The sequence below is a fragment of the Ochotona princeps genome, chromosome 14 (assembly GCF_030435755.1).
Source record: "Ochotona princeps isolate mOchPri1 chromosome 14, mOchPri1.hap1, whole genome shotgun sequence".
Lineage (NCBI taxonomy): Eukaryota > Metazoa > Chordata > Mammalia > Lagomorpha > Ochotonidae > Ochotona > Ochotona princeps.
The window spans coordinates 44,070,245-44,095,899 of NC_080845.1; the positions used below are offsets into that span (position 1 = coordinate 44,070,245).

The following is a 25,655-nucleotide window of genomic DNA, read 5'->3' on the forward strand; positions in this document are numbered from 1 at the left end:
TCCTTATTGTTTGATGATACTTTGTGTTTGTGTACATCAAGTTACACAAACTTAATGAAGTCAACTTCCTTTACTCTGCACATGTGTTTTCTAGGCTCATGTGTTATTTCTCACCATCAACAAAAATAATGCCGAGTGTTCACTTATGTACCAAGTGTGGTCAAGGTTGTCCAGAGGAGAAATATGAAGGTAGGTTCTCTTCCTAATACTCTAATTAATGGAATTCATGACATTTTCTATTCCTTTGGATACTCAAAATGCATTTTAGTAATAGCTATGGTGATGTTTACCTTCTTAATAAAATCTCAGAAATAAAAAAATAATGCATCTCATAAGTTGACTTCCGGTACTTTTCCTGTAATCAATGCATGGAGTCAGTATTCTTAGATCTGAGCATTCTTTTTATTTACTCTTGTACTATGTGTTTCTGTCGTATTAGTAGTTTAATTATTCCTTATATACATTCCTCCTGTTCTAATCTGTTGTGTCTGAGTAAATATTTCAAATGGGTAAAATGTGTCTCAACATCAACTCATATGTCTATCAACTGATGACTGGAAAAAGAAATTTTGGTATGCACATATTTCAGAATACTACTCAGCCATGTAAAAGAATGAAATAGAGGCAAATTGAAATTATTATGCTTTGTGAAATAAGCCAGTCACCAAAAAACAAACATGTTTTCCCTCAATTGTGGTCACTAATGTACTGAATACAAAAAATAAAATGTGTATAATCAAAATTGACATTTTGAGATTTAAATATTATTTACAACCCTTGGCTATATGCTTGAGGAATAGTGGGCATTTTTCAATGAACTATTCATTGAATTCCTTACTTATTGGAGCATTATACTTTGATTACAAAACAAAATATAAGTATGTGATTGTAAAAATTAAAAGAAAAAATAAAGGAAATAAAAGGAGTGTGAGAGCCTGGGCAGAAGGGATGACAGGATGAGAAATATCTTAGTACTCTTAAACCTGTATATACAAAATATATGAACTTTTAAAATAAAAAATATCAATAAAAATGCAAATCCTAAAACTAAAAATTGTTTAGAAAAAATAATCAGGAAAGGCTTCATGGCATTGATCTGAATGATGACTTTTTTGTTAGGATAACAAAAGCAAAATAGGTAAATGAGATTGTTAATAGCTTCTCAAGCAAAATAAACAACAAAATCAAAAGTCAACTTACAGAACGGGAGAATCAAACCATACATCCTAAAAGCTTTTGATACCCCAAATATTTAAAAGAACACAAATCAATAGCATAAAACCAAATAACCCTTCTGGAAAAATGGGCAAAAGTTGCAAGCTGACTTTATCAAGGATGACATACAAATAACCAACAGATATATTTAAAAATACTCAACATCACTGTTCATTAGGGAGATGAAAAACAAAGTTGCAATGAGTATTATCATCTCACATCTGTGAACATGCTTAGCAAAAGAAAGAATAACAAGTTTCAGTGAAGATGTGTAGAAGCAGAAATTCCTGTAACCTGGGGTGGGAATGTCCACTGGTACAACCATTATGGACAACAGTAATGAGGTTACTCGAAGTATAAAAAATGGACTAGCATATATCCTTGCAAATCCATTCCAGGTATGAATCCAAAGGACAAGAAATCAGTATGTCAAAATGATATGTCTACTACAGTGTTGAATACAAAATTATTTATGAAAGCTAAGAAATGGATTCAATCAATTCTATATAGTGGAATACTATTCAATCTTATAAGTAGAAGAAAATTGTGCCATTTGCAACAAAGATGAGCATTTCATTCTGTTAAGTAAAAAAATCAGAAACACACACACATGCACAAAACTGAGCACGACCTAAAGAATAATAGTCCTAGAAGCAGAGAGTAGAATGGAGGTTGACCCTGACAGCAAGGATTCAGGACTTGGGGTTTTGTAGAAATGTTGGTCAAAGGATATAAACTTTATGTCAAAAAGGAGGAAAAAGTTCATGAAGTTTATTAACTAAAGAGTTAATAACAGAGTATTGTATAAAAATTGTTTGCATTTTAAGTGTTATTACAAAAAATAAAAATTATGAGATAATCATCTATTAGCGAACATTCTTTAGGCATTTGGTAATGCAATCCTGTTCTAGAACATCAAGTTGGACTTGGAAATCAGATGGCAGAATAGAGTAAGGACAAATTTAAACAGATGGAGAAATATTAGCCAGTGTGAAGCAGAGAGGGCACATTCCAGGAAACAGTAGCGGACAGAACAACAGCAGAGGGGTACCTGGAGACTGATACACACAGGAAAGCAACAAAAACAATGGTGTGGCACAGCTGTGACTGACGCCCCAGTGGCATTCAATGAGCAGCAATCCGAATTGCACCAGCTGCCAAAACTCCACCAGCAACCAGGTGGGAAATGGCGTTCACCGGGAGATCAGGAGGTAATCCCACAAAATAAACTGCCTGTCCTGTGGGTCTCTTTGATTTGACCAGGAGCAGAGACAGAATGGCAGGTCCCAGATGGGCAGTGTGGGAATAGGCTGGATTTCACAGCCCAGTCTTCCCCCTAGAGTTGAATCAGGTGCATTCTTGTACAGGGAGGCAAAGGCAATGGGATAGGACTGTGAATACACTGAGCTGGGAGTGAACTCATTTCTGGCTCAGTGAACTGCAACAACGTGGTATCCTACAGGTTCTACACAAGATAGGTCTGGGTAGATCAAGAACTCTAGTAGTGACATATCAGGTGCCATTTTGTAATATGTGGCAAGAGCTTTAAGACTGCAGGGACAACTGTGAGCTGCGCATGTACCAAGCTGGGAGTGAACTTACTGAGCTCAGTGAATTGCACTGGTCCCACAGGGAAAATAATACCAACTTTGGCATTGTATGGGTCAAAATAGGTCCGTTTTGCCCTCAGACCGAATAGGCAACAGATTCCAGCAAGATCAGCACCACCAACAACCTAGATATGTGTCTCCCTAATCCTGGGATCTGCTCTAACAGGAAGTGGGAGAAAGGTTTTACAGACAATGGTGCAGCCTCAGCCTGGAACCACAGGAGGTAGAGACTACTGAGCCAGGATCTGAGGCTACAGATACCATGGTAAAAATCTAACATAAGAACCCAGACCTGGAACTCGCTGGAGGGAGTGGCATAAGTGACTACAAAGAACCAGGTACCAACCACAATAAATAAAATTGAATTGTAGACCTTTAGGTGAAATAACTTAGAAGCTTGCCCTAAAAGAAGAATCTGCTAAGCAGAAACACAATGACCAAGAGCAAAAGAAGAGACAAAGGCACAATGAATATTACTGAAGACTCCCCTGCAAAGGAGCAAAACCCTTTGCCAACCTGAGAGTTAACTGAGGAATACATTGAGAAAATGGGATACAGAATTCAAAACACTTGTTATAAAGATTTGTAATAACAATGAGAAGCACATGCAGGAATTTAACCAATATTTCACACAGGAAACAGCAACACTGAAACATAATCAAGCTGAATTATTGGAAATGAAGGTTGAACCCAGAAAAAGAAATGCCCATCCTGCTGGTCTGTTTCATTTATCAGGAGCAGAGACAGAACAGCAGGTCCCAGATGGGCAGTGTGGGAACAGGATGAATTTCACAGCCCAGTCTGCCTCCTACAGCTGAATCACATGCCATTTTGTTTAAGGAGGCAAAGGCTATGGGGCAGGACTGTGCATACACTGAGCAGGGAGTGGACTCATTTCTGACTTGGTGAACTGTAACAACATGGCATAATAAAAGTTCCTCCCAAGACTGGTTCAGGTAGCTCTCAGACCTGATGGCCAGTAAATCAAGAACTCTAGTAGTGGCACATCAGGCACCATTTCTTACAGTGTGGCAAAGAATTTAACACTGCAGCAACTACAGTGAGCTGCACATGTGCTGAGCTTGGTGAGAACACACTGAGCTCAGTGCATTGTACTGGTCCACAGGAAAATAATACAGACTATGGCAGTGTATGGGTCAAAATAGGTCCATGTTGCCCTCAGACCTAATAGGCAGCAGATTCCAGCAAGATCAGCACCACCAACAACCTAGCTACATAGGACACCTGATGTCTCCCTAATCTTGGGACCTGCTCTAACTGGATGCAGAAAAAAAGGTTGTACAAACAACAGTGTAGCCTCAGCAGAGTATCACAGGAGGTGGAGACTGGTGAGCCAGGATCTGAAGCTAAAGATACCATGGCAGAAATCTAACATAAGAATCCAGACCTGAAACTCACTGGAGGGAGTGGCACAATTGGTTGCAAAAAACAACTGTGTACCAACCACATTGTGGGTGACACAGCTTAGAAACCTGCCCAAGGACAAGAATCTGATAACTAGAAGTACAATGTCCAAGACCAAAAGAAGAGACAGCGACACAATGAATATTACTGAAAACTCCCCTGCAAAGGAGCAAAACCCTTTGCCAATCTTAGAGTTCACTGAGGAAGATATCAAGAAAATGGGGGATACAGAATTCAAAACACTTGTTATAAAACTTCTTATTAATGAGAAGCACATAAAGCAGGCATTCAAGGAATTCAAGGAATATGTCACACTGGAAATGAGTCAAATGAAAGCTGAAATATCAGAATTGAAGAATACAGTGGAGCAATTTAAACATACAGTAGACAGTCTCCAAAATAGAATGAAGCAAGTAGAAGAATCTCAGAATTACAAGATATTTCCTGTTACCAGCAGGAAACAAACAAAAACCTGGAAACAGAGCTGGATTAGGCCAAAAAAATGTATTCAAGAATTGGAAGACACCATTAAAAGGCCAAATATAAGATTTATGGGAATCCCAGAAGGAGCAGAAAGAGAAGCGGGGTTTAAAATGTATTTAATGAAATAATAAGGGAAAATTTCCCCAATCTAGAGAAAGAATTGAGAAACAACATCCAGGAGGGGCACAGAACTTCCAACAGGGTTGACCAAAAGTGATCTTCACCAAGACACATGATTATCAAGCTCTCTTTAGTTGAACATAAGGAAAAGATCCTTACATGTGCATATGAAAAAAAAATTAACTGACATATAAAGGAATGCCAATTAAACTCACAGGAGACCTCTCACAGGAAACTCTACAGGCCAGAAGAGAATGCAGGAACACATACCAGATTCTAAAAGTAAAACACTGTCATCCCAGAACAATGTACCCAGCAAAACTTTCCTTTGTCTTTGAAAATGAAATAAGATTCTTCCACAGTAAAGTTAAAAGAATGTGCCTCTTCTAAACCTGTCCTACAAATTATACTTAAAGATGTTCTTCTGAAAGTTAAAAGGAATAGCACCCACCAAAACCAAAGGCAAATGCAAAGAACATCCCAGTACAATAACAACAGAAGACTAAATCAAGAAACAACCCATTGCTAAAACGACAGAACCAAATTACCAACTATTTGCATTAACCATGAATGTAGATGGCTTAAAGTCATCAATCAAATGTTATAGATTGATAGACTGGATTAAAAAAGCACAAAATCTGGACCTGGCGCGACATCATAGTGGCTAAAGTCCTTGCCTTGCACTCCCGGGATCCCATATGGTTGCCGGTTCTAATCTCGGCAGCTCTGCTTTCCATCCAGCTCCCTGCTTGTGGCCTGGGAAAGCGGTCGAGCATGGCCCAAAGCCTTGGGACTCTGCACCTGCGTGGGAGACCTGGAGGAGCTCCTGGCTCCTGGCTTTGGATTGGCTCAGCTCCAGCCATTGCAGTCACTTGGGGAGTGAACCATCAGACGGAAGCTCTTCCTCTCTGTCTCTCCTCCTCTCTGTATTTCTGCCTTTCAATAAAAAATAAATAAATTTTAAAAACACCCCACAAAGCCCATCTATTTGTTGTCTACAAGAGACAAATTTCACTAACAAAGACCAGTGGAAACTATATCTCATGAATTTTGATTTTTTTTGGTTAGTTTTATCTCTTCAAAACATTTTCTTCTGATGAAATCCTTCACTGACTCATAGATCATACAGTAGTAATTCTTGATTTTCTTTTATATTTCTTCAGTGATACATTAGTCATTCAGCAGCATGTTTCTTAACTTCATGGTGTTGTAAATTTTTATTTTTCTTCCTGTTGTTTATTGTGTATTGTGGCTTTTCATTTAAGGGGATATATAGTAATTGTGTAATGGAGACTATCATATCTAGATATGAGGATACAATGCAATATGCATCTTTACTTCCAGACAAAGATGGACTCCCAATGAAACTGTTTACTGTATCTTGACATGGGGATGCTGACTCTCTGCCATTGTCCATGCCCGTGATGACTGACAGATGACTGTGTAAGAAGAAGTACACTATAGTAATGATATAGGGGAATGCAGTGAGGGGAGAGGGAATTGGGGAAGGGATAAGGTAAATTCCAAGGACTATGGAACTGTATCATAAAAAGATTATAATAAAAAGAAGTAAAATAAGAAATCCATCAAGTTGTAGATAATGAATATGTACAATCTTTGTATTTAAAAATTGCTCAATGAAAATAAGAAGAGAGAACTTGTTTCTATCAGACAAGAACGACAAGAGAGTTTTGAAATGCCCACAATTCAACGATAAGCTGCTGACAGCTTTTTCTCCTTCAGCTAGCTGGCACACAGCTCTCTGAATAACTGGGCTCCTGACATTTTCTGTGCTCTACCAAGTTCCCAGGGCCACGCTGAACTTCTACTCTGTGCATCACTGGACTGTCCAGTCAGATCACTGGGGGTATTATCTTCATCTCAGAGATGATGTTGTTCACTGAATTTCAATAAGGATTTCAGTGTTTTAAATAAAAATGTATCAATGTGGGATTGAATCTTGCCTTGAATCTGCTGCCTGTTAAATCTGTAAAGAGAGTTTGACAGTTAAATATACATATTACTAACATACATGTTATGTGAAAGAGACTATACTTTGGAATGATGCTAAAGGCAGTCTTACATACTTTGTGCATAATTTGAACACCTAAATAATGAATAATGTTTGTCAAATGATAAATTTTGATTTTCAGTTATTTCTCTGGGGAAAATAACGAAAGAAAATCTTTTTCATTACGAGTCACAAGTTCTTAAATTTCTATATCATTTTCAAGTTTACATAAAGCTATATATTCTATCTTAGATTATATTTATTTGATTCTTGAGGCTTTTTAATGGAACCTGAGGGGGCAAAAATACATATTATTGAAAACAACACAGAATAATGAAGTGAGCTTGGGTCAGAAATAAAGAGATATGATTTTTCAGTCCTGGGTTCCCACTGACAGGAACTTAGACAAGTCAGTCAACTATACAGAAACAAAACGTAATTCTGGATTTAATGGAGTATGAGCATCTGCCCCACTTAAACAATTGCTGTGCTGTAGATAATTTTTTTTCCATACAGCAATTATTGTTACTTACTAGGTTCCTCTTAGGGAGATCTGAAATCAGATACAACTTAATTATTGCCCCAAGTAAGACAGTGGGAAGACATTATGTACATAGAAACTTGGGATGAATTGACAGACTTGGGCTGAATCTACAGCTTTTCTATTGATTTTCATCTCTAGAAGCAACGAGTGGAGATGAGAGACTGTGTAGGATAATTAAAAAATACTGTTACAGTATTATAAAATCCAGTTTGAAGGTAACAAAGACAATGGACAAGAGGCTGAAAAAGTAATCTGGAGTCTGTGAAAAATGCAAAGGGATAAACTAAGACAAGCAGCAAAAAATGGAGAGGAAAGAAAATTCTCAAGAAATGTTATGGAGGTAAGTACTAAAATGTTGAGTTCTGACTGGCAACACACAGGAGGAGAAATCATGATGAATTCAAGGCTTCTGATTTGATTGAGTGCATAGTGTACTAATCTATTAGATAAGAAATAAAGAAGATAAAGTAGATTTCTGAGCCAGATAAGTTCAGTTTTGGAAATGTTGATCTCATTATACCTATGATCCAAGAGGTGGTAACTGGATAATGCAATGCATTTGACAATGCTCTGAACTATTCAAAGGTGGATAACATTACTTGAATCCCATTCTATATTTTAGTATGTGAATTAACTCTTGAAGGACCATTAGGGAAATCACTATCTTATAAACTGCTCAATCACATTCCAAGGGCTTCAAAGAATAGAGCTATCTCTTACTTCTGCATGACAGGAATTGCTTATCGATAGCATTTCTATTTGGTGGTATCTAATGGTTTTCAGCTTCTTGTTCACATTCATGTGGCTGGCATCTGAACTGGATTAACAAGAGCTACCTTGTTAATAGAGGACAGTGTTCAAGAATCCTTCTTCTGTCTATCCTCACTGCCCATCACATTTTCCTACATGCATTCTTACTTCCAGCTGCCATGGGGTCATCAAGCCTCAGCTTAAATCAAATGTCTTCTGGCTCCAACTCCCATGATGAAAAATTTATGGGGTCCTGGACACATTACAAGCTTTACAGCTTTACAGCTGAAATCCTTCAGGTCCTCCTGACCTACTGAAAGAAAAAAAATGTTTTATTTTATTGTGAGTCCCAAATGTTCTTTTAGTGTTTGCATTTTTCCAACAGAATGTGCATGTTGCTTCCAGCAATGTGTTTTATATTACCTTGAAGAACAGGGAAGTTCTAATATAAGGAAACAACTTAGTCTTGTTGCCAGTGCAAGAGAAAGCAGAATTTTCCATTAGAAGCAGGATTACTCGAGCAGCTCTATGGATCATCAGCTAAAACTTTTCATGGAGGATGTCCTTTATGAGTCAATGACAGCAAAGAAACTGTTTTAAAGACAAATGATATCTGCCCACCAGTGCTATTTTGGTTTCATGGGTAGGGACCATTTTTTTAAATAAAATATTTCATGAGATTTGTGAATTGCAGGATGTAGCTAGCTCAACACCTTTGAATTCAACATTTTCTCGATAACAAGCAGGCATCCCAAAGACATATCTCAATAACGAGTGTCTCTCTGTTCGGGAGATTACAAATAGTTTGAATGTGATTACAAATCAGTTTGAATGTGACTTAAAAATAAGGTATCTAAATAGGCTCACCTTGACAATGAAATCCGCTGTGAGTGGTCCAGTCATTCTCAGTATCTCTTTTTCTGGAAATTTCTGGAAATCTACACTAGAATTTTCCACAAGAAAGGTGCCTGTAGAGCTGAGGCTGTTTTCACCTTTAGCACCTTGGAGGGTTTTGGTTTCCAGATCTATATAATCAGACACAGGAAGAGAAGAGGGTGATATTCCAGGGTTTTGAGAAATCACATAGAGGCACATCCCATCCAATAAAGTTCCACTCTATGTAAGGGACAGCACTGATGTTGTATAGCTGACAAAACTGTGACATAAACAGAATATAAAGTCACTTCTGGATCACACAGGATTTCATGGTGTAAATAAAATGATTTAAAAATTCACTAACCAAGCTTTTAAGACACCATGTTAGAAAATTTTTGAATCTGTGGATATCCTCCTTTGTTTGTGCTACTGTACTATAGCCCAGTTTCTTTAATTTAACCATCTTTAATACATTCCTTACTGACTTCAGTCCTGATGGTCTTCAGTTTAGCATACTTTCTAGCTTCCCATTTTCCCTGTTAGACCCAGAGTATACTTCTGAGTTGCCACTGTACCTGTATGACTTTCCATCTATGCATTAACTAGCTTTTGGTTGTTTACTACATAGGTATTGCTGCTCAAAAGGAAGAAACCAGAATGACTTCAGGACAGGGCCTCTTCTTTACACTTCTTTCTCATTTTAAGATTCTTCTTGATGTTTAATTCAATTGGATGCACATATATGATATTTAATTACTTGAGTATTCAAATCTGAATTTGGTTAAGGACGATGAATATGAAGCATCTTGTGTTTGAAGAGGAAATCAGAGAATGTTGGGAATGATAATGATTATGATGTGTGTTCTAGAGATGACCAAGCTCTCAAGTGACTGAAAGGTGATTTAGAATAACTGTCTGTTGCGTGAAGGAAGATAAATGGATTGAGGTTAATGGTTTCCAAACCTTACAAAGAATCCTATGTTTGGCAGTGATTTCAGCTGAAAAACAGAGTCTTAAATGGGGCTCCTGAATCTCCTACCCAATAAAATAAAATAAAATAATAATAAATAAATCAATAAAAATGCCTCCTCTCATGCATTTCACAAGATTTCTAAAGATAATAAGTACCTGAAGTATTTGTACTATATTGCTTTGGGTTTGTTCTACTTCGAATTATCCACTACAAAGAATACCAAGGTCTGGAAAATATTGGTGTTCAAGGGAATGCCCAGCAGTTTTAGAAAACATACTGGAGGTCTAAGTCTGATCTAATAGCAGGTGATTCAATCTTATCGGCATCCTCTGGCTGTGCTTTTCCAGGTACTTCTGATTACAGCTGAGCTGGGGCTGGACCAGATCACCTAGTATGATTTTGGTTTGGGCTTAAATATTTAAGGATGATCTCATGATGAACCAGTCGCTGAGAGTATAGAACAAGAGCTGCTGGAGAAACAGAGCAGCACTTAATTTCACATGCATTTTAATGAATCTCACACTAGATACAAAAACCAAATAAACAAAAAATGCCCAGCTATGCCTATGAAGCTTATAGGATTCTGTAAAGTGGAAAGAGCAGATTTAAAATTTTGCTTTTTATGATTTCTGAGTATCATTTAAAACTTTACCTACAAAATCCTTGGGACAGTTAAATTATACCAGGTCAATTTTTCAGCTCCCTACTGATCATATAATTAAAAATCTGGGAGACTAATATATGTATAAAATACATTTTCTTTTTAAATCTTCCTTCTATAATGAAGAGTCAGTCTTCCACCTGGTGATGGCCTTGTACTAAATATCTTATCCTAGTCTCTGTCACTGTTCATAAAATAGTACTTTTCAATGTGGTTGCTATATCAGTGGTTAGCTCTGTTCAATGTTCAAGGCATAAAGTGAATCATATGGATTGTAATAGTACACACATGATCTTTTGAAGTGGAAACACTGGATATCAAGGAGTTGCTCAGGGTTAGAAGTGAACTTGGATTCATACCAGGCAACTTATCAGCATTTTCTGCTTTGTCTAAATGGTACTTTATCCACTCCCTTACTTCATATGACCACTTAAACTCTACTTCTTTCATGAAATGTGTTTATTTTTACTTTTACAAAGATCACAGTAGTATACATTAATTTTGGTGGAATCTGATTTGTCTTCCTCTTCTTTGTCCTCCAGCATGATTTCTTTTTTTTTTATACAATCTTTCTTCATACATTCTTTTTTTTAAAATTAATTTTTAATAATCTTACTTAGTTGATTAGGGAACAAAGTGTCAAGGGCTACAGGGTGAAAGTGGGTAATACCACTGTTTCCACATCAATATCATTTTACCCTGTATCTGGGGTCAGGGAAAAAAAACAAAGGGAAAAGCCCCACCCAACCTCCCACCCATCCCAGATCCCCAACGGGAGGCGCGCTCTGAGGGTCCTGCTCATACAGTTTTGATAGTTCATCAGTTCTGGATTGCTGCCAATCTCTCAGTTCCAATAGCAATGAATCCTATTCAGAATCCACTGGCTGACAGTCTCTTCATGGTCGGGGTTCTAAGATCAGCAGTTCAGTTGGAGGGATCTCCAAAGAAACTTCATCTGAGATGATCCCAGGCCTGATTCTTGCGCGAGTTTGCTAGTACAGAGTCTGACACCGTCCATCACACCAATCAGCTTATGCTCATGCTGCTTGTTGGGATTGCTGGGTTCGTTCTGTTTCCAGCCCTGTCTTCCTTGTGAACCAACAGGTGTTGCAGCCCAGTTCGATCCTGCCCACTTCATACTTGGTCCTCATGCAAACCGGTTGGAGCTGCAGCCTGATTGGGGCGACTCCCCATAACCCCCACCAGTTCTGCCCCCTTCTCTGGTTCCCATGCTTGCCAGTACGCACTGCAGGCTTGTCAAGTCTGTCCCACATCCTGTTTAGCTCTCGCGCGTGTGGATGGGCATTGAAGCCCAGCTCAATCCAACCAACCTACTATCCAGCCCACACACCTACTGGCAGGTGCCCTTCTGTACAGCCACCCCTGACCCTGTCCTGGTGTTCGTGCTGTCCAATGAGAGTGGTAGCCCCGAAGGAGGTGCCCACTATTTCCCTTCTAGGCCACAGCCTCTCCCAGATTATGCACTCTCCAGGTAGTTCTGGCATTTGACTTGACAGAATTGGCTCCAAGTGCCAGCCGCTGCCAGCTAGTACTGCGGCTAGCCCGACCAACCCTCATCCACTCTAGTTTTTGCTTGCACCAGTCGGAACAGTCAGCCCACCGTGGCCCTTCCCTTATCTAACCCACATGCGGCCCACAGGTGTAACAGCCCTGCCATTCTGATCTGCCCTCAACCCCACTCACGCTTTCCAATGGAAGTAGTTGTCCAGCAGGGGAGCCCACATTTCCCTGTTAGCTTTGCCTCTTCCCCCAGATTATCACATGTGCTGTTTGGGCGCTGCAACCACTTCCGGTACGGCTCATCTCACCTTGGCATTCCTTATTGTGTACTAGTATGTGTTGCAACCAAACCTGGCTCGACCCACACTCTGTTCTGGCACTTGGACTCACCAGCGGGTGATGTGAACAGGTTCAGCCTGGTCTGCCCCCAATCCATGCCATGTGTATACCAGTGGGATAATTTCCATAACCTGTTCTGGGCTGTTTCCTATTGTGCTTCTTGCGCTTACCTGCAGGGACTGTGTCCTGCCAGAGGAGTTGCCCAGGCTCCTCCATCAGAAACTCTCCCAGTGCCAGGTTTCGCACATACCAGTGGGTCCATGAGCCAGCCCTGTTCAGTTCACCTCCTGTCCTAGCAGGAACAGTGGTGTTTCCCAGCATGATTTCATTACCATTCCCACCGCTGAAATGCTTGCTATCTACATTGGGTTCACAGGAGTGTGTGTGGGAGGAAAGAAAAAGCAGAAGATGACAGATGACTGTGTGGAATAATTAGAGAGGAGAAAATCAGAAATACTCAAGGAAACAACTGAAACTGAATCTCACAGAAAATGCTAGCATATTCGCTCCCAGTCTCTCTTTTGTTTATGCTTATAATTTATAGGTCTATATCTAAACAACGGTACACAGTAATAAAGTGATATGATTGTGTGATGCTTTGGCACTACTGAAGATTAATTCTTGTGCAAACCAGGAGGGGGCAAACCTTAATGGGCTTTTGGGGGTTATGATTATCTTTCAATTCTGAATCCCAATAACTATTGTTTCGAGGCAAGGATATGGAATTATCTTTAACACATGGTGTCCTTGTTACTATCAGGGTTTCTTTAAATGCCACAGTGTTTGTCTTTCTGCACTGATAAAGTAATAGAACATAACCATGGAAAGGAAAAGGAAAAGACAATATAGTAAGGATCAGAAAGAGAAAGAAGACAGAGAAGCAAAAAAAAAAAAAAGTTGAGATTGAGTGGAAGGGGAGAGACACAGTGAGATATAATATTCATAAAAGCATAAACATGTGCTTAGCTTATGAACAACCCACGGGCAGGATCTATTTTGTAGTTTTCAGAATGACTGTGGTTAGAGATAATTACCACTGAGGTTTCTGCCATCTCATCAAGCAGCCAGAAGATAAACAGAAGCACTCATGATGTCATATTATGATAGAGTAGAAAGATTTGTTTTAATCGCTTCTGGGAACAAAAAAATAAATGATAATAACCAAAATTCCTAATCCCTAAAGAAAAACAACTGGATTTACTTACACAAGTGATCAGGTCCTTTTAAGACAAGACGAATATGTCTGCTTCCATAGGGAATGGCAACCACAGTGTCATCCACTAGAGAGAAACAAAACACAATTTTAAACCACATGATTTGGCACAGAATTATACATTCTCTCTATATAATGGCTGTGACTTAACATACTTCAAAAAAGGACAACTCTGTCATTAGTCTTTAAGATGCAAATGCCTACACTCTCTCTCTCTCTCTCTCTCTCTCTCTCTCTCTCTCTCTCTCATAAATAAGTACTTTATGGTCTGGAACATGGTAGGCCTGCTGTAAATACTATTTTCCTCCCCCTGTTCCAAATTTCCTTCAGGTAAGTAACTGAAAGACTTGCTGTCTTTAGAGGTTTTTTTTAGTATTTCAAGGCCCATAGCCTTGATGATTACTGAATGAAACAGGAGAATCATATGCTCTCCAATCTTTTCCTCAAAGGGTGACATTTGCCAAGTTCTCTATAATTCTCAATATTCTAATCACACTAAAACATCATAGCTGTGTTTAATGTCATGCATACTTGAGTATAAAGCAAATTTCAGAAAGCTGGGAGTTTTCAGCATGTGAGAACATAAAATGTAAGGAGATACAGAAAAACAACAACAACAACAAAATGTTAGGACTGGGTCCACACAGCTTCAAATGCTGCACATAAAGAAATGAATTTTTAAGTTTCCAAAAGGAACTCAAAGCAGTTAAACAATGGGATTTCTAGAAATAGAAAGTCTTTGTTTATTCACAGGTCAAACAAAGTGCAAGTAAAAGGGAAGCTTTCTGCTTGGCCCAGCAGTGCTCAGCAGCTGCCTTCTGACCCCCTACACAAGCGCCTGCAGCCTTCCTCTTGTTCTGCTGAGATGTGACTCACTTTCTACCACCAGGGCATCAACCTCGGCTTCTGGCTGATGCAGCAACATCTGTAGCTCCACAGACATAAGGGAGAAGGTTATTAGGGAAACAGGGTAAGATGGAGAAGGCAGAATATTTTTTTCTTTTTTTTTAAGATTTATTTGTTTTTACTGGAAAATCTTATTTATAGAAAGAAGGACAGAGAAAAGATCTTCTATCTGCTGGTTCACTCTCAAAGCAGCTGCCACAAACAGAGCTGAACAGATCTAAAGTCAGGAACCAAGAACTTCTTCCAAGTCTCCCATGTGGGTGTAGGGTCCCAAGGCTTTTGGCCATCTTTGACTACTTTCCCAGGCCACAAGCAGGGAACTGGAAAGGAAGTGGAGCAGCTGGGATATGAACCAGTGTCTATATGGGATCCTGTTGAGAGCAACACAAGCACTTTAGCCACTGGGCTACTGCGCTGGGCTCAGAATATTTTCTGGATGTCACCTGGCACTCATTAAAGAGAAAAATGGGATGGCTCAAATAGTGCACAGTCACCAGCCCACAGCATGGAGGGAGCAAATCCATTGTTCTATTTCCCTGAAAAGGGTTGATGAACCCCTGGCAAGCCATCAGGGAATCAGAAAATCACTATACTCCACCAATACTTTCTGGGTATCTCAGTGTCATGCTTCATGCTAGGCACATGAAGTACCTGTTTCATGCTAGGTACTCCATTGACAAAGAAAGTCAAGTCCTAGATCCACAAGACTATCCTTGGGAGAGGACTCTAAGCCAAAACATGGAGAAATACTACCTGTTAAATACCATGCAAGAAAATTTCCAGAACACACTGGGTAGTTTCTTATGAGTTGTGAACCAAAGAAAGCATGACATATAAGCAACATGTCTTTTTCCCCCAAGGATAATTTTATTTATTAATATCTATTAACATCAGCGACTATATCTTGAAACATACTGTAAGAAATGATGCTAAGCTGACAAAACATTGGAGAGAATTTTAAATTGTTTGAGAGAATGACAAAAGAGAAGGAGAGGTATAGAGGAAGGAAAAGAAGAAGGGAGGGAGGGGGAAACAGAAGGGAGGGAGAGAGAGAAGAGAGGGATTGAGGCGTGAGAGTAGGAATGGGAGTGAGAGAGAGAACGATTCCTCCATCTACTGGTTCATTCTTCTAATGCCCACAACAGCCAGGCCAAACTTGGATGAATCCAGGATGCCAATTCCATCCTGGTCTCCGACATGAGTGGTGGGGATCTAAGTATTTGGGCCATCCTCTGTTGCTTTCCCAGGAGCATCAGCAGGGAGATAGACTGGAATCAGTGAAGCCTAAACCTGAATGAACACTCCAATACATGATGCCGGTATTGCAAGCAGTGACTTAATTCACTGCACCACAATGCTAACCCCAGTTTATTTTTACTTGACTTAGCTTTAAAAATATTATTTACTTTTTATTAATTATTTTTATTATTGATGGTTTTTACATAGTTGATTAGTGTGATATGGGTCAAGGACTACAGGAAATTGGGTGAGATCACAATTTCCACAATCCCTTTTTTTTTCTTCCTGTATCAGCCCCAGTTTTAAATGTCATTCTCTGCATATTGATAAAAGCAACACTTTGAATTGTGAATGAGCAATTGTCTCATTTATTGACAAATTCTCAACAATTTTGTACAGGTTAGAGGATTCTACCTGGTATTGGCTGCAGTTTCATGCACAGAAAAGTGTTTGATATATCCCAGAATGTATGAGAAATATGATTGTATTAAAGCACCTGTTCCCTTAAGTGATTTAATGCATTTGCTATGGCTAGTGTTTATATCCTCTCCCAGCATGCCAAGGTTTCCTACTGGTATACTTCCTGTAAGGGTACACTGTTCTATGCCTAAGTGTACCTGCCTTCATCTATATTGGCTTGGTTGAGATAAACACGGTACCAGACTTCTGGTCATATTTCTGGGTTATCAATAAATTCTTGTAACTGTAAAGTTACTCAAGCACCAGATAACTACCTTCTCAGTTAGATGGGAAACTTTCCCATGGTAATCATAAATTCTCTTATTTCACACATATTGGTTGCAATACCCTTTCACAAGAAAATTGTCCCCAAGTATTGTGCTAGAAGATTTCCTTTAAAAATACACATATGTTCCAAAAATTTCAACACACAACATATTAATTTTCAAATCTGGTCATATGTGAATGTTTTGTTATTTCCATGTGTATCAAGAAATGTAACAATGACAATATCTTGAAGAGGCAGAATTTTCTGTTTTGATACTTGAGTTTATTTTATTTTTAGATATGTTGATAAATTCATTTTAAAAAGGACTCTTCCAGGCATAGCGCAGTGACCTAGCAGCTCAAGTCCTAGGCTTGCAAGTGTTGGGATCCCATACGGGTGCAGGTTCTGATCCCTCCAGCCTGCTTTCCTTCCAGCTCCCTGCTTGTGGCTTGGGAAAGCAGTCCAGGAGGGTTCAAAGCTTTGAAACTCTACACCCGTGTGGGAGACCCGGGGAGGCTCCGGGCTCCTGGCTTTGGATCAGCTGAGCTCTGGTCATTGTGGCCACTTGGGGAGTGAATCATTGGATGGAAAATCTTCCTCCTCTTTGTATATCTGACTTTCCAATAAAAATGAATAAATCTTAAAAAGAATAAAAAGGACTCTTCCCTCTAAGCCAATGGAGCTGATACTTCATTTTACTTTTAAGTGAAAGAACCAACTGTTGCTAATACAATTTTTTAAAGATTTATTTATTTTTATTACAAAGTCAGATACACAAAGAGGAGAGACAGAGAGAAAGATCTTCCATCCGATGATTCACTCCCCAAGTGAGCCGCAACGGGCTGGTGCGCGCCGATCCAAAGCCGGGAACCTGGAACCTCTTCCGGATCTCCTACGTGGGTGCGGGGTCCTAAAGCTTTGGGCCGTCCTGGACTGCTTTCCCAGGCCACAAGCAGGGAGCTGGACGGGAAGTGGAGCTGCTGGGATTAGAACCGGCGCCTATATGGGATCCCGGGGCATTCAAGGTGAGGACTTTAGCCACAGGCCATGGTGCCGGGCCCTGCTAATACAATTGACCACATATAAAAATAGTCTACCTTCAAAAGTTTAAAGGGCATATTTTAAAGCTCTATGCCAATCTTACTATTCTTAAAATATGTCCAGTATTATAAGAAAAGCTGATCATTTGAGTCTTTTAGGTCCACTCCTTTGCAATTACACAGAAGATGTATACATTACGGGCTACAGAAGATGCTAGCCCCATTCTAGCTGGAGAACTTCATTATTCCAATTTTCCAGATTAATTATTAGCAGCCTTCCTCTTATTTTCATTTGTAATCAATTTGTTAGATTGTTAAATCTTATTGTTAAGATACTCTAATTAATTAACTCCAAGGGGAACAAACATTTTTTTTCTGTAAGTTACATGACACCAGAATACATTACATAATCAACAGAATCTTTCAGGATTCTTACCAAGGAAGAATATTGCTATTGTTGAGGATAGAAACTGAGTTTTCAGAGAACCAAGTAGCTGGAATTTGTAGGATGATGTAGCAAAAGGAGAAAGCTATATAGAACCCCCTCTGGAGATCTCAGCAGGGTCTCTGTAAGTGTCTAGCAGTATACTGAGCAACATATGTGTATGTGTATGAGGCAATTACCAGAAGCAGGGAAAAGAACCGCAGAGAAAATTAAAGGAAGAATAGAACAGAATGCATGATACTCATACAGGGCAGAGAATAATACCTAATCAACCTGCCAGACCAGAAAGCTTCATAATTCATAAAACATGCAATATTCGACAAGGGCACAATTAGCTCTAGATCAAACATAGTTTTGGTCCCATCTTCTAAATTTTAATACCCCAAACTGAGTTCAAATAACTGCTCCCAGAACAAAGATAAAGAATATTTAGAGAGATACAGAAATATCTAATACCCCAGAAGCAAAATTTATAATGTCTGGCATCTAGTCAAAAATTACCAGTAATGCAAAGAAATAAAAAAAAAATACAGCCCACACTAAAGTGAAAATCAATCAATCAAAAACACAGAATGTGTACTAAAATAGTTATTATAACTGTATTCCATATGTGCAAAATTTTAAGTACTGAAAAAGAAATATCCAGGTCCACAGGGCCTCGCTGGTGAATGCTACAAAGAATTTAGAGAAATAACATAAATCCTATAGAATCTCTTCCAGAGAAATAAAAGATGAGGGATCACTTCCAAACTCATAGTATGAGGCCAGCATATGCTGACACCAGCATCAGACATAGAGTACAGAAAAAGCAAATACTACAGACCATCATCTAGCACGCACATGGATGTGAAGGCTCTTCTCAATAATTCGCAAATTAAATCAGTCATCTACACAAGGAATCAAAATGACTAAGTGGAATTTATCCAAGGTATGCAAGGTTGGTTCTTTATTAATAAGAAGCCCAAATAACTCTACCAATCACAACAATTGTTTAGAGAAGGACAAACCATATGACCATGTTAATCTAGGTATGTAGATAATTTGATAAAATTCAAAGTCCATTCACACAATAACCCTCAGCATACTAGGAAAGGAGGGGAACTTCTTTATTCTGATAAAGGGCATCCACATACACACCCTGAAAGCATATGTGCACATGTACATGTGCGCACACGCACACACACAACTACAGACAACATGCTCAATCATGAGATTGAATACTTTCTTTTAAAGACTGGGACTAGAATAAAGATGTCCATTCCTGTTACTCCAGCTCTCTATATTAGATGTCCTAGTCAGTGCAAAAATGCCAGAAAATGAAATGAATGGCTTATAAAATGAAAATGAAGAAGCAAAGCCATCCTTTTTTGAGTACACATGATTGTTTATATAGAAAAATATCAGTAAGCTGCCAAAAGCTCTTATACTATTGAGTTTAGCAAATTATGTAATACTTGAAGAACACACACAAATCAATCTTGTTTTATAGACTAGCTATACACAATTGAAAATGAAAATAAAGAATACAATTCCATTTGCAATAGTTGCCAAAAAATCATAACAAGTATAAATCCAACTAAAATATACAGGATCTGTATGCTCAAAACTTAAGATGTCTGAAGAAAAAAACAAAGAATATTTAAATAAATGAAGAAACAAAATCTCCGTAGGCTGAACAATTTAATGTGGTAAAAACATCAATTCATTACTCCAACTTGTTCTGTGAAACTGACATAATTCTAGACAAAGTAAAAATGTCTTTGGATATTGATATATGCAGAAAGAGATAATAAAATTTATATGAAAAAGTAAAGAAAATTAAGATAGTTGTCAAAAATGAATGCAAAGTGAAGAGTACAGAGAACTAATACTGCCTGACTTTATAACTTACTTCAAAGCTTTAATATCCAAGACAAATATTTTAGAGCAGAGAATCTAGGTGCATATATAAACAGAATTGACCAATGAAACGTTGATGACGTTTTAAAGGCAATTCATTGGAGAAAAGTCTTTGCCCTCTAAAAAGCTGATAATGCATATGCACAAATATTAACCTAGATGTAAATTTTGTGTCTTAAACAAAAATAACTGAAAAATGATAGGGCCAAAGGTAAAATGTTCAATAAACTATAATATTTCAAGAAGAAAACATAAGAAAAAGTCACTATGACCTGGGATTCAGCAAAGGGCTCTCATTTTTCCCCAGGATTCTTTATTTTTTCATCTCATGTAACAGAATCGCTAACAGACCTGACTCTGTGTGTGTGTGCATAAACACATATTCTGTTACATCACATTTTCTTTATTCATTCATCTGATGATGGATATTTTTGGTTGATTCAATATTTCGGTTTTTCTGAACAATGCTGCTAAAACAAGGTGATGCAGGCATCTGTTTCATGCCACATATTCATGTCTTAGGAATATATACCTTGTAGTGGAATTGTTGGACCATAAAACAGGTCTTTCTAGTTTTTAAGGACACTTAGACACTGTTCTCTGTGGTTGTACTAAATTACATTCTCACCAACAGTGTGCAAATGCTTGTCTTCCTCCATAAAATCACCAGCATTGTTATTCTCTTATATTTAGTTATTCTGATTGGAGTGAGGTGATATATCGGCGGGGTTCTGATTTTCATTTCCCTCATCACTAGTGATGTTGATTATTTTGTCATGCATTTGTTGGCCATTTATATTTTCTTTTCTTTTTGATGATATTTACATGGTTGATTAGGGTGGGAAGGGTTGAGGATTAGGGGAAAGGGAGTGAGATCATTGCTTCCAAATTTTCTTTTTCTTCTTCCTGTATCCAGAGAAATGGGAGATAAGAGGAGAAGCCACACCCAGCCTCCCAACTGCCTCATTACTCAGGAATAGGGAATGACCACCTGATGTCATCCTAGGGTACCCAATGTGGAGCATGCTCTTAGGGTTCTGCTCAAATGGTTTTGACAGCTCTGAAATGCTGTTGATTTTGCGAGTCCGAGGATGAGGAAATATTTCCAAGGTCCATTAGCTGACATAGTCCACCTTAGAGTCTCCATTTGTCTAGATATCTGCTGTCAACACTTGGCTGGAGTAGTTGACCAATTTGTTATGCCTAGTCAGAATGACACCAAACAGCCCCCATTAGGCCCTCCCCCTGCCCTGGTTCTTGTGCTTGCCAGTATGGAGAACAGACTGGTCCAGTCTGTCCTACATCCCATTCAGCTCTTATATACATCAATGGGTGTTGAAGTGTAACTCAACCCAATCGACCTCACTATTATGCCTACACAAATGCCAGTTAATTCCACTACTTGTATAGCCAGGCCTGCCTCAGCCCTGGTTCTTATGCTCACAAGTGGGAGTTGCAACCTATCAGAGAGGTGCCCACAGGTTCCCTACTGGGCCTATTCCTAGTCCTGGATCTTACATTCTTTAGGTGTTCTGCATTCTAGCTTGCCAGGAATTGCCCCCAGCACTTACCAGCTGATGCTGTAGCAAAGCCCAACCATCCTGCTTTTACTCTGGCCTAGGTATGCACTAATGGGTACAGTTGGTTAGCCCAGCCTGGCTCTCTCCCAACCCAGTTAACATGCAGGCAAACAGGTGCCATAGCCCTGTTCAGCCTGGTCTGCCCCTGATCCCAGTTCTCACATGTGCCAGTGGGAGCAGTGGCCCAGCAGAGGAGCATCTGCAGCTCCCTACCAGGCCTTGCCCTGGGTCTCATGTGTGCTGGTGGGTGCTGCAGCCCAGTCTAGCATGGCTCCCCTCACCTCGGCAATTGCTGGTGTGTGCTATAGCCTGGCCTGGCCTAGTTTGCGTTTGATTCTAGCTCATGCCTTGCCCAACTATCCTATACCCATTCCAGTTCTTACTGTTGGGTGTTACAGCCCAGTTACACCTGGTCCACACCCAGAAATATCTCTTGCACGGTTCAGAGGGTACTGAGATCTAGCCCATCCTGTTCTACACCCTCCTTGACTCTTACGAACACCAGGAGGTATTTGAGTCTAGCCCAATTTGATACTCAGTGGTGGGTACTGTGATCTAGCCATGCCAGGCAGGCACAAATGGATGTGTGAAGCCCTCGACATGGCCTATTGGGAACACAATGTTCACCTGGGGCCTTTCCGTTCGCCCTCCTAATCTGCCCTTGGAACTGAAACTCATGCACAATCTCAGGTGTGCTCAGATAGCCCCCAGTGAGAGTTCCCAGAACTCAGAGCTCATGGAAGAGAGTGAAGCCACCGGCAGCTCTGGCTCCATAAAGGCAGCTACATTTTTTTTTTTTTTTAAAGAGAACTATCTATTGAGATCTTTAGGCCAGGAATTTGTACACATGATATTGGAATCATAACCCAGTGAATAAAACTCAACAGCTTATTCTTCACCTAAAAATATTTTATTTTCTGAAAGATATTGTTAAATAATTTTGATTAGGCTACTGATTGAGAGAAAATATTTTCCAGTCACATATTTATGAAACAGTTGATACCTAGAAGACATAAAGAACTATTAAACTCAACAGTTGAAAACCAAGCTTTGATCAATTGAAAAAGGGTAAAAAGGGTCAGCTCTGCCACAGGGTTGTTTAAGCCTCCCCCTACAGGGCCGGCATTTCAGATGGGCACTCTGTTTCCTGTCTAGCTTTATTATGCTGATGGCCTAGCAATGCAGCAGAGGATGGCACAAGTGCCTGGGCTCCTGCACCCAGGTTGCAGAACTGAAAAGAGCTGTTGGCTCTCAGCTTTGCCCTAGCCTAACATAGTTGTTTGATCATTTGGTGTGGGAACCAGTACATGGAAAACCCCCCTCTCTCTCTCTAACTCTGTATTTCAAATAATAAATTATAAAAAGTGAATGAAAGATATAATCTGTTCCAAACAGGAAAAAGAACACATGCAAGCAGTCGAATAATAAGGCATCAAAGATATCCAAACACCTATGAATAAGTTAAGATACATGGTAGGATGGAAATAAGGTTGCTGATGGGATTAGGATTGCTGATCACCTGGCCTTAATGTGACCAATCCTGAATTATTAAGTGTACACAATTTAATTACAACATTCTTTAAAATAGAAGAGGGTGGCAAATGAGGACATTATAGTCAGAGAGAGATACTCAAAAGTGCTCTACTGTTGGCTGTGAAGATACCAAGAAATGAAAACAGCTTCAAAAGCTGGAAAACCAAGATAGAGGAAATGAATTCTCTAGCATTTCTGGAAGGATCATGCATTGCTAACACCTTAACATACCACACAGATGCTGGCTCATGTGCTGGTTGCCCCACTTCCAATCCAGCTCCCTGCTCACAGCATGGAAAAGTAGCAGAGGTTAACTTAAGTCCTTGGGCCCCTGAATTTATGTGGAAGACCTACAAGAAGTTCTTGGCTCCTGGCTCTCTCTCTCTCTCTGTGTGTAAACCTACCTTTCAAATAAAAATAAAGAAATCTTAAAAAATTGACAGAAATTGAACCTCTCATGTACTGCTGATGGGAATGCAAGATAGTGGAGCCTGGTTGCTTCTTAAGTGTTACATATACACTGACTACATGACCCTGATATTATACTCCTACAAATTCACTCTAGAAAAATGAAAGCATACTTTTATACCAAAATATGTACATGGATGTTCATAGAAAGAAACCAAATGTCCATCAGCAGGTGCATCAATAAGTAAACTGATATGTCCATATACTACTCATATATAAAATAAATTTGCAATAAGTTCTATAATATTAGTGATGCCCACTACAATGAATGAAAGGATTTAGATAAAAATACTTACTATGTAAGTCTCTTTATACAAAAATTCAGAAAATACAATCTAAACTGTAATGGCAGAAAGCATATCAGTGGCTGCCAGTTCAAAGGGGAAGAAGAAAGTAGGACAGAATCCAAGCGGCACAAGGAAACCTTTGGAATAATCATTATTATGCTGGTGACCACAGGTTTATTCTTATGTAAAGACTTACTGTATCCTTGAACTATGCTGCTCATTACATGCCAATTATATCTCAATAGCAGTTTCAAAAATGGGCAGACATTAATGGGTTTTATTTCTTTTATGGACTCCTTTTAAAATTCTGGATCTGAATTATACACAGAAATGCACTGAGTAATAATTAGCTAAAAGGGGCAGACCCCAGATTCAAGCTTCCTGTTAATAAACACACACAGAGAAGCTGCTGTGATGGATCAAGCAATTAAATCTGCCATCCACACTGCAGACCTGGATTGAGTTCCTGGCACCTGATTTCAGATCAACACACCCCAGCCAAATAATTACGTTTGAACAAATGAGCAGGAGTACTTGTTCTCTTGTCTTCCATTCTCTCTAAAACAAATGGGAAGGAGTGTTGGAAGGAGTTGAAGTCTGAGAAGAAGTTTAATTAATGAATTTTATTTTTTGTGCTCATAAGTGTAAAATAGGGATAAAATATTTCTGAATTTAAAAGAGTTTCAACGGCTATGTGCTTGGAAAGCATTGTGTCATGGTTTCTCTACCTCAACAACCTTTTATTTCCTTTCCATAACACATGAAATGGTGGTCCATATTCCAGTCCTTGGTATTTTAGATTCAAAACAGCACCAAATATCTAGAATCCAAGCACTTTCCTGCCTTTCCATAGCTACTAGTGCTGTGCAAGCCATCATTCTCCCCGGCCAGGCTTAATGCAACAGCAGCATGGTCCCTTTCCCCAGCTCTACAATTGGGCCGACTAGTCCATTCTCAGACTGGTAGATACAGCAATTCTTAAAAAAAAAAGTAAATCAAATGAATTTTCTGTTCAAAAACCTCCAATGATTTGTCATCTCAGTTGGATTAAAATCCTGTCCTACAATATCCATACCAGTGTTCATTCCATGTTATAACTTTGATGCCTTCTTAATTCCCTCTAGTCAAATGGAACACATTTCATGAATTTCATACAAACAGCTTTAAGAGCATAATTATACTTCCACCCTTTCCCTATTTTTCTTTTAACCACCCTGAAGACACTCTATGTTGTCCTTTAGTGTTTTTAATGCTCTCTTTGTTTTAGCTATGATCATTTTCTTGCTCTTCAGGACGTCACAAATGTAAGTTCCTCAGGCCCTTTGCACTGGATCTTCCTTGCCTGTAGTTCTCTTTCCCTTGATTTTTGTTTGGTGTACAAAAACAGTGGGAAGACTGAACACTTTCTGTGGACAGTCTTTTCCTTTAAAAGTGGGGAAATAGCACCCTGATGCTGCTCTACTTTAGTATTTGCCTTAGGCATATGTCAGATGACTTTTCCATAAATGGGAGCCATTTGTTAGGTACCTCCTCTTTTTACTTCTGGAATTTTCCACCATGATCTTTCTCCCCTTTCCTGTTTTCTCTTTGTTCTGTTGAGGTTTGATAACACAAGGGGAAAAAAAAAAACCTCTTGGAAGTGAATTCAGAGAGAAAATGAGGTCAGGGTGGGGAATATGAGTGCTAGGAGTCCAAGCAGACACGTGGCTGGTTGGCGTTGCCTTTTGGCAGAACACAATGGAGACAGCTGGCAGAGCAACTCCAAAACCTTGAGGGTGGACCAGCACTCA

The 25,655-nt window shown here is 39.2% G+C and overlaps 1 protein-coding gene across 1 annotated transcript in view; it reads right to left on the minus strand.

Moving 5' to 3' along the window:
- ADAMTSL1 (ADAMTS like 1) overlaps window positions 1-25,655 on the minus strand; it is a 410,929-nt gene that overhangs the window by 241,552 nt on the left and 143,722 nt on the right. Inside the window, exons 6-7 of the mRNA XM_004581085.3 lie at window positions 13,734-13,808; window positions 9,026-9,183 (exon numbers count right to left, since the gene is read on the minus strand). Of these exons, the coding sequence (XP_004581142.2) occupies window positions 9,026-9,183; window positions 13,734-13,808 (233 nt within the window). The remainder of the gene's footprint in view (window positions 1-9,025; window positions 9,184-13,733; window positions 13,809-25,655) is intronic.